The sequence below is a fragment of the Macadamia integrifolia genome, chromosome 5 (assembly GCF_013358625.1).
Source record: "Macadamia integrifolia cultivar HAES 741 chromosome 5, SCU_Mint_v3, whole genome shotgun sequence".
Lineage (NCBI taxonomy): Eukaryota > Viridiplantae > Streptophyta > Magnoliopsida > Proteales > Proteaceae > Macadamia > Macadamia integrifolia.
In genome coordinates, this window is record NC_056561.1 from 28,630,901 (window position 1) to 28,641,289 (window position 10,389).

General features: G+C 38.3%; 1 protein-coding gene across 1 annotated transcript; it reads right to left on the bottom strand.

The window, feature by feature from the left end:
* Positions 1-1,883: 1,883 nt before the first annotated feature.
* On the bottom strand, positions 1,884-4,277 carry LOC122078634 (protein BASIC PENTACYSTEINE7-like). The gene is made up of 2 exons (XM_042644708.1): positions 4,005-4,277; positions 1,884-3,079 (listed from the first exon to the last, which is right to left on the bottom strand). Exon 2 carries the CDS (start codon positions 2,999-3,001, stop codon positions 2,156-2,158), a length of 846 nt encoding a protein of 281 aa, XP_042500642.1. The 5' UTR covers positions 3,002-3,079; positions 4,005-4,277; the 3' UTR covers positions 1,884-2,155.
* Between the last annotated feature and the right edge of the window lie 6,112 nt (positions 4,278-10,389).

Consider the following 10,389-nt stretch of genomic DNA (forward strand, 5'->3'; position numbering starts at 1 on the left):
GTATAATGGTTGAAGGATATTCTTGTAATTTCAGAAAAAGCATGTGCATTAATGAAATTACAACAAGCGACAGGGATAACTGAGATAGGAATTTAGAATAGGGGGTGTTCTGTAATTGATAAAGTAGGGAGGAACTAATAAAACACACTTTTCAGTACAGTGGGTTTATTTGTAAATTTAAGTAATTGTCCGTACTTGTAAATTCATAAACCATATCCTCTTCTTATTCTTCTTCACGATAGAACACAAAAACCAGCGCTAATGAAAGGACCTTGCGAGGAACATAGTTCTTTCCTTGATGATCGATTCAGCCCACAAATTAAAATGGAGGATCACCATAGTAAGTTCTATTGAATTCAGAAATACTAATTGCAGACCTCAAGGGTACAAAGAGTAATTAAATTCTGCGACTCAGATCTGGGCGGTAGCTTCAGGCAGCCTGAGTCGCAAGTCTTGTTTCTCACAAGAGGAGACTCAATAGGAGCCAAGATGCTAGGGTTCAAGTCGTATATGGGAGTGCTTCCTTCGATCAAAACTTCAACCCAAACGGATCACACACAAAGGAGCTCAAAGCACTTGAGTAGGGCTGCCACTATCGCCAGAAACAGGGCAGCTACTGTAGCTCAGAGCAGGGTAGGGTTAAATCCTGAAAATAATAATGAAGAGGAAGGGGAAGAAATAAAGAAGAAGTAAAAGAATGGTAGGGAAGAGAGGAGAGAAATTCAGAGAGGGAAAAAGGGGAAATCAATAGCCATGGGTCAAACCAAAAAATTCTTCAACCAAGTTGTAAATCTCCAAAATTCTAAAACTAAACTTCTCCATCGTATACATATCCAATATAAAGGAAAAATCAAACAATTAATGGCAACTATTGAAAAGGAAACTATTCTAAAATTAGAAGCTAACTAATTTCAAAGGAAATTGTTTCTAAAATAAAATAAAATAAAAAATCAAATCAAAAATATATTTTTTTTTCCTAAGCCCATCTTGTAACTGCATCATCAAGCTTCCATGTATCTGAAATATTACGGGAAGAGTGAAACATTGGTAAATTGGTCGTCACCTTGAACTTTTGTTTTCCTATGCATGCTTCACGGAGAATCCTTAAGGAAATTGCAATGCAGCACAAATGAACCATATAATGGTACTCTTGGTCAATGCTCCCACATAAGGGTTGCCTTGAATTTAAGAAGTTAAGCTATTTCAACAAGGATTTCAAAACAAAACATCGCTCACTGATGATATGCTAGAAATTCCATGGTATTTCCAAGCAAAACTACAGTAATATAAAGCAACAACAACTAGTGTTGAACTAGGAACATCTTCTATGAGAAGACACATTGAGGATTGGAAAGATAAGGATGAAACATTTTACAAGCAATGCAGATTGTTGCAAGAGTCTGAGAAGATCATCAAATCCATGTGCATTCAATGCAGTAATATTGTTATGGATACAAAAATAAGTAAAAAAGACTCAATAGTGAAAGCTTACAGCTCAACTTGATATTGAGTTTCATTGGCAACCAAGAAGTACACAGGAGGCTGTGGATGATTTGGCTAAGCAAGAGGTGGTTAAACCCCAAATCCGCATTGGGTATTCTATTGCTTTGAGAGGGTTGGTCCTTTTGAGGAAGGCCAGATTGTTGTTGTACTTCTATGTATCTTGAGTAACTCTTTGTCGTCTATATTCTTCTATGTTCTTCTCTTTGTTCATCAACAAAAGTTGCTAATTACCAAAAACAAATTTCTTGATAACAAATAAAATGGAAATATAATACTTCTCAAATTGTGAAAGAAATAAACACATTGACGATTGAATTAAAGACCCCCAAGACAAAGAATTTCATAAATACACAATCGGATAGAAAACCATTTACACCCAATTGCAAAGTAATATGTACCTCTAACTAGATTAGAAAAGGAGCAAATTTCGAAACAGAATGACCTCAGATGGGTCCTTGGTTATGACTGCATACGATCTTTACAAAACCATTCAGCGGAAAAGTCTAGCATACAGCAAGAACCACATTTAGAAGAACATGTGAATACTATCACCAAGCAACTAAAATTTGGAACCACTGATGTTTGATATAACGACTTGATTGTACAAAAACAAACAACTCAGCCTTATCCCAACTATATGAGGTCGGCTTATCTACTTGATTGTAACAAACTTATTTGTACCATGTTTAGCCCAATGGGTCTTCAGGTCAATTGGGTGAGAGAAGTCATGTCCTTCAGCAGCAAGTTTCTGTAGAAGCTTCGCATATGCACCATTGCTCATTTTTCTCCCAGCCATCCGTGCTCCAGGCCTTGAGGAACTCATGGGTAGAGGGTATTCAGATATGCTTGGTGTACAACAGGATGATTGCCATCCACCCACACCCCATCTGTAGCACTGTCGGTGAAAACCAGTGCAAGAGCAAACAGGAGCAGGAAGCTTGGAAAAATCTAATGCAGCTCCACCTATGACAACATCTACACTTTTCTTCTCATGTTTTTCAGTAGTCACAGGATTTGCTTTTCTTTTTGTGGGGACAGAATTCTTCTCTTTGGGTTGCTTCGGCCTCCAAGCCTTAGAAGCCACATTATTAGGCTTCTTCAAAGAAGGCTGTTTTTTCCTAATCTTTGATGATTTAGTACCAACCTCCCTAATGTGTGAAGGCCCATCTGTCGGAACACCCAGATTAGTTGGCATAATAGGGATACCTGGTTCTGCATTTATAGGAACTGCCTGCAGTGGAATTGGACCGGCTTTTGCGGAAGGTAAAAAGTTTCTTTGATGGACCCAGTGTCCATAGTCCATAGAAGATGCTTCTGCGTTAGCTTCAGGGATCATAGAATTTCTATTGGCATATGATCCCATCTTCAAGAAGGCAGCTTGGTGTTCAGCAGTACCACCAGGTAGCGGAACACCTGAGACAGGTTTCAGCACATTCACACCGACGGATTGCTCTGAGAAATCCGAATTCCTAAAACCGAAATGACCTTTCTCATCCATGTACTCTGACAAAAGAACAATCCACAAAAGGATTTCTTGTGCCGAAAAACATACTAAACCCACATGGTGGAAAGAAAACTGTATGTGACATTAAAAAATCACAAAAAGTGTCAGAAAATTTGGAGAAGCCATAATGACAAACAAAACACTTCTGAAATCCATTTTGGAAACAGATCTCAATTAAGAAAACCACAAAAATCAGAGTGAAACCATCCATTTTCCCTCATAACTAAGCATGAAAGTAGAAATGCGAGAGTGAAATTAGTCAAACTATTTTTCCGCAATAAGGAAAGAAATAATCAAGCAACACATCAACACGGTTCAGAGAGAGAGAGAGAGAGAGAAGGGAAGAAAAAATAACATTACCCTGGTTGCAAACAGTGCAAGAACAACAGATGTCATAGCTAGGCCTCGACTTAAACTAAGAAACGAGCTCCAATGTGTCCCGGAAAAAAAATAATAATAATAATAATTTAAAAAAAAAAAAAAAAAAAAAAAGAAGAAGAAGAAAGAAAGAAACCATAAAGAAGAGGAAAGCACTAAGATACAATTTCAATATCTCCCACCCATGGAGCCCTCCATAAATGGAAATATGAAATAGTACAAAATTCTTTTGAAAGTACTAAGTTTTTCCTCAAAACAAATATTTTTGAAACTAAAGTCGAATGCAAGCCCTACACAGCATCTTAGTACGGTAGTGAATAAAAACCAGAGAAATCCAGAATACACACTAGCTGAAAAAAGGGGCAACACCAGAGACATGCAGAAATCCACCCAAAACATAGAAAATCAAAGCAAAAAACACTACCTCAACCAACTAAATTATCTGGGTCATGCACAAAACCTACTAAAAGCAAAGAATTCAAAGCAAAATCACATAACCCCTTCAACAAACAACCCAAACTAAATCCAAGAGAGGATACCCGCAAAGCATCAGCAACCACACACAAAAATAAAGAAATAAATAAATAAAATCGAAGTAGAGATTAAAGAAAAAACTCACAGCATAAAAGATCTAAGAAGCTCTTCCTCTCATTCTCCTCTTTCTGTTTTTAATGGAGAAAACCCTCTACCAAATCTAATCTTGGACTGGACTTCTATTTTTTCCACTATCTTAGGCATGCAGCCTGTTATATTTTTTCTAAGGAGGGAGAGTTATCCTTCTGTCTGCAAATGGCATGAACGCACATTGGTGTTAAATACTCGTCCTGTGAATCTCTTTCTTGTACTGCTACTGCTACAGTACTAAAAAAGAGGACCATTAATTCCCTTTTCTAAAAACTAAATAGAGAACGGGAAATATATATATATATATATATATAGATATTCGGGTAAAGATAATTAATCCTGTTGTCTACCATGATAACTGATAAAATGTACTTTTGTGCGTTCCTTTAGATGACTATAGGATTATTAGATTGTAGAGTTCTTATAATTATGATTCCTCAAGGAGTTTTTTTTTTTTTTTTTTTCTGTAATAACGTTTTGTGGAAAGGTTATGCATTGGGCAAACTTATCCGGCTCCTCTCCAATGATCATCCAGTGGCCGAAAGGAGTTGGATGCGCATCCCAACATTCCAGCCCTTGGATGACTCATTGGTGGATCATTGGTGTTTGAGAGAATCTTTTTCTTAGGCACAAAGTCGGTATACCGTAAACTAGTGTCCATTGTATCTATTTCTCTTCTTCCCTTTAAAAGACCCTTATCCTTCTGTATGATACCCCATCCTGCATCCCTATTGATGTCACTCACTAGCTTATTGCACACATGCGGTGTGACTATCCCTCTTCCGTAGGTTATAGAGTGAAGATTACAAAAAGGGAAAAGTTTTATAATCCAATCCACTTTGAAAGGTGTGACTTGGCAATTATAATCGTAGATTATTGGAGAGTGTCTGAATTGGCCATCTGTCAATTTTTATAATTAAATGCATTTTGTTATGGCAAAAAGTACTCATCAATATTGGTGCAATATGTGGACCTAATTGATCTAAGTAGGCCTGGGACCAGTCAGTCTCAGAACCAAATAATCTAATCGGGAAGGATTCAGGCTATCTAATAGATGATCTATATCTACGCTCGTGGAGAGGTAGCCGAGCGACCGAGCCACATCCTCGTGTTGCAACCACTGCCTAGATCATGTTTGATACGACTAACCTATGTCCATATTGGTAGGCCTACCACAGAGCGACTAAGGTATGTCCCCACAAGTGGGTCAACAATCCATTATCTAAGCCACATCTGGGTGGACGGGCCACAACCGAGCTATCGAGCTATAGCTACATCTATGGGACTGGCAGGTAGAAGAGCGGCTAGCCACTAGGCACTTGGCAAAAGTAACTCGGTGACTGAGCTACTGAACCACTGCCTCTCGACCATCGTCACTCAGTTAATCCTAGGATAGAGGAAACTTGTTCACTATAAGGAAACTCACTCCTAATCAATATGTAACCTCCAAGAAAGGAGTGGATCTATCCTAATCAGAATAGATCACTTACAGGGACTCCTAATCTTCCCAAGAAGGAAGGAGATCTGTAATGCCCTACTTTCTAAACTCAATCTAATTAACCGCATTGACTTGGTTTGATCATATAAGGGCTGAATCAGAGAAAATCGACATAGGTACCATATGGAATATGGTAGCAAGGGTGACCTTGAACTTGGGTTGGCCTTACACAATCAAGCGGGTACTAGTGTAATACGTGCACCCAAGCTTTGCACTTGCACGCACCACGAGGTCATGTACAAAAGTAAAAGTACCTACTAGTATTTGTGGGTGCCATCGTAATCTAATGTTATATAGGAGTTTATTCCCATTGAACCCACCTGAGATTTATCCTACCTGAGATTTAACCCACCTGAGATATACCCACTTGAGATTTAACCAACCTGAGATATACTCACCTGAGATTTAGCCCACCTGAGACATACCCACCTGAGATAGCCCACCTGGGATATACCCACCTGAGATAGTCCACCTGAGATTTAGCCCACTTGAGATAGCCCACCTGAGATTTAGAATATATTTTGGGGGCTCAGGTATAAAAGGAGGGGAGATATTAATTCTTTTTTCTCTCATTAATGTTAGTTGGTCGGTGGGAGAGTAAAGAATAGAGAGAGAAAGAAGAAGAAAGGAAAAGAGGAAGGAGAAGAAAGAACAAGAAGGAGAAGTTGACCGTAGAGCTTCACCGGAGCTGGATCTTAATATTTCGAGCCTAGATTAATGATCAGCTCACCGATGTCTTTGATTTGAGGTAGGTATTGCACACATTCCAAAGATTCTTAGGAAAATCCTATCCTTAGACCCTCTTTTTTATTTTTGGGAAAGAACTCACTTGGATCTTACTAATCCTATTTGGATGATCAAATCTAAGGTCTAATGATTTTGAAGGATTTAAAAGGAGTGTTGGTGAAGATATAGAGTATTTGGAGGTTCTTGAGCAAAAGAAGTGAAATTTGGGGTTTCATTGGTGTTTTTAAAAAAGAGATAAGAATCTTCCTTTTCTTTTGATTTGATCTTAGATCTAGGTTAAGGGTACGTTATTGGACCTTAAACAAGTGATTTGAGTCACCAAATCATCCCCAAATAAGTTCCCTAAGCTGGAGAAAAGTCAGGAATGATATTGAAAAAATTTCATTTAAAGACTGGGGGTATTTTTACCCCACCTGTCTTTTCAAAAATTTTCAGAATTGGTCCAAATTTGATGGATAACCCCCATTTATGATTTTAAACCCGATTTTAATGTTCAAACATGATGATTTTGAACCTAACATAGTGAAATGATAAATCATTATATTTATGATAGGTTGCACTCAATATACACATACCTACACATCAGATTTTTTTCGTACTAGGTACAAGCACTGTATACACATATAAGTAATTGGGGAGTGGACTCTGATTTAATTTCAGAATGTTATATATTATTTAACATATGTTAGTCTAGCGATGTCATCATGTCACTTGTGTGTAGAATAGACATCACATATGCCATATCACACGTTTGAATGTGCATTTATATTATATACTATGCTTTGTGTTATGATGGAATGTTCATTATGTCTTGATGTATGTGATGGAGAAATTTCATTGGACATGATATCTATGCTAGATTTTAGATGCCATAGACGGTTTGGAAACGAGGTATGGTGGCACGTGGTATGGGACGCAACGCCATTATGTAATCATACTATGCTTAAGTAGAAGCATGTGGCTAGGATATGATTTACCCTTGTGTTACGACCCTTCTCAACAGGGATTTATGTTGGGGGATCATTGGGGGGAAGCATCGGGTTGCGATTGTCAAACTCTTGCAATGGTTAGAAGTAAGCAAGGCTGATCACTAAGACAGTCAGTAACCCCAGTGATATATTCAGAGGGATGATCGTACTGCTTTTATTTCGGGTGGAGTCACCCATTTACTTTCTATTATTTAAATTTATCGGGAGTGAGCTTGCATTTTAAATTTTGGTACCAATGGTGGGCCTTCTTCGATAACCCTATGGGCGTATCGCAGGATGGGGTTCGCGGCTCATACCCGGGGCATACGCGCACTGTGGTTGTGAGTAGCATAAAACCTATGACCTAGTAATGTTGTTAGGCTAATAGGGTTAAAATGAATTTCATATAGGCGCATTTGTTTGGTGATTGTTTGTGTGGTTTGCCTTATGTGGTCTTCCTTTTCACTTAATGGGCTAGTGAGCTCATCCCACATGCACAACTCTTTTTAGGTGATTTTGCAGGTTATGCACCTGGCGATCAGGAGCCGAGCCCCACTGTGGAGTTTTCATCTGAGGATTAGTGGGTCCCTAATGAGTTCAGACACGGTATCAATTGCACGTGCGATGTGCTGCATGGCAGCTATGACTCCTGAATGATTCTTTTTTATTGTTTTTGATGTACTCCCTTTTGTTACTTGATGCTTAAATTGTTGTATTTTTGTATATATATCATGCCTTCGGGCCCAAATGTATGTAACTTTTATAACTCAATTTGGATATCAAGTACTTGGGAAATAATTACAAGTATAATTATGAACAGGTCTTCCACTGAAAATACATGTCTTATCTTAGAATAGTAGATTTATGCTATATTGTAGTCACTGCATTGTTGATCCTAGCAGGTTTGTGAGTTAACCAGTGTTAACTCGATCACCGACACGGCTTTGTGTGGGTGGGGTGTGACAAGATCCCTCTCATCACGCGGGATATATAAGGTTCCTATAACTGAGATACCTACGATCCACGTACACTCCAAGTATAACTCCTATTATACTCGGACTCCTATCAGAATTAAAAGACTGGCCTAATTGGGACTCATCGTTGCCGCCACTATGCATATATAAATACCCAGGTAAGCCTATTCATAGGGATCGAATATTTTTCCATTCTTACTAGAATTATTGTATGTAGAGTCTTACTTAGGCATCGTAGAATCCTCCCGCCAGGTCAGCCCAGTGCTCACTCTCTTGTGTTTGTTCTTCTATTTATAGGAAGCCAAGCGATCTCTTGTTACAACACATTTAAATATATTTTCATGGAAGTCCATGCATCCTTATATTTGACAATCTTTAAAAAAAAGGGGGGGGGGGCTTGTAGAAATGAAACCCTAAAAGCAATGCGGAAGGTAATGAAAAAATAAGAACAAACAACGCACACAGGTTTGCGAGGTTCGGCAAGATTACCTACGTTCTCGGTTAAATGAGATTCTGCTTCACTATCAATGGAGAATAGGGTTACAACGCTCATCCTCACACCTCTCAGAATTGCTTATAGAGAAAGTAAACCTTGTTACAAATATATGTGAAAAACCCTAATCTGAAAAGTACAAAACTGCCTTTAAACACAAAACCGTCGTTATGTTTTGTCGGGGTGCCTGCACCAATACTCCTTGGATTAAATTGCGACGGAATACAAGACATTGTATATCAACAATCTCCACCATGGCTTGAATTCTGTTATGCCTCCTTTAAAGATAATCTGTAGACGTCTTCATCCCTTACCTCATCAGAGGTACAAACCTGCACTTATTTGGTGTGTCCCACATCTTCAACAATGAATAATATTAACCAAGTCTAAATAGGACTCAAACTTCTCTATAGTGACTGGCTTGGTAAGCATATTTGTAGGATTGTAGTTTTTATGAATTTTTTTCAAGTGAATACTTCCTTTTGACATGAGCTCTCTGATCTTGTGAAACCTCACATCAATATGCTTTGTTCTTGCATGAAACACCTAATTCTTTGCAAGATGTATGGCACTTTGACTATCACAATAGAACATTGTACCTTCTTGCTCCAACAACAACTCACAAACCAATCTAACCAACCACACTCCTTCTTTGGCAGCCTCAACTACCACCATATACTCTGCCTCTGTAGTGGACAATGCACCTGTAGACTGAAGCATCGCCCTCCATGATATAGTTCCACTAGCTAATATAAATACATATCCTGTAGTAGACCTCCTCCTGTCTAAATCATCAACATAGTCAGAATCAACATAACACACCAATTCTATGGAACTTCCCTTACCACTAAACATAACACCTGTATTTTTAGTCTTACTCAAATATCTGAAGATCCACTTAATTGCATTCTAATGCTCTTTCCTTGGATTACTCATGTATCTACTAACAACACTAACTGCATGTGACAAATACGGTTTGCTTGTAGCATATATGAGACTCCCAACTGCACTAACATAGAGGACCTGAGACATCTGCTCCACCTCTTCATGTGTTGTAGGGCATTGCCTTTCAGATAACTTGAAGTGTTTAGCTAATGGAGTGCTAACTGGCTTAGCCTTTTCCATATTGAAACGCTCTAGCACCTTTTCAACATACATCTTCTGAGTTACCCAAAGTTTACCTGCATTTCTATCTCTAAGAAAGATCTTCTTACTAGCACCAAGATCCTTCATCTCAAATTCAACACTCAACAAAAACTCAAAGAGACTATACCATGCTTATTTTTTGCAACAATGAGCATGTCATCAACATAAAGCATCAACAAAATAGTGGAATTATCACTTGACACTTTATAATAAACATAACTATCATACTCACTTTTTATGTAGCTAATCTTCATCATATGGAAATTAAAGCGCTTGTACCACTGCCTAGGAGATTGCTTAAAACCATAAAGTGACCTCTTAAGTAGGCAAATATGATCTTCCTTCCCTTGCACCTTAAAACCTTTATGCTGCTCCATGTAAATATATTCCTTCAAGTCACCATAAAGAAACACCGTTTTCACATCAAGTTGTTCAAGCTCCAGATCATATATGGCCACCAAAGCGAGTAGTACCCTGATCAAAGTGTGCTTCACCACTGGAGAGAATATTTCATTATAGTCTACCCCCTCCTTCCATGGCTACAAGTCTAGCTT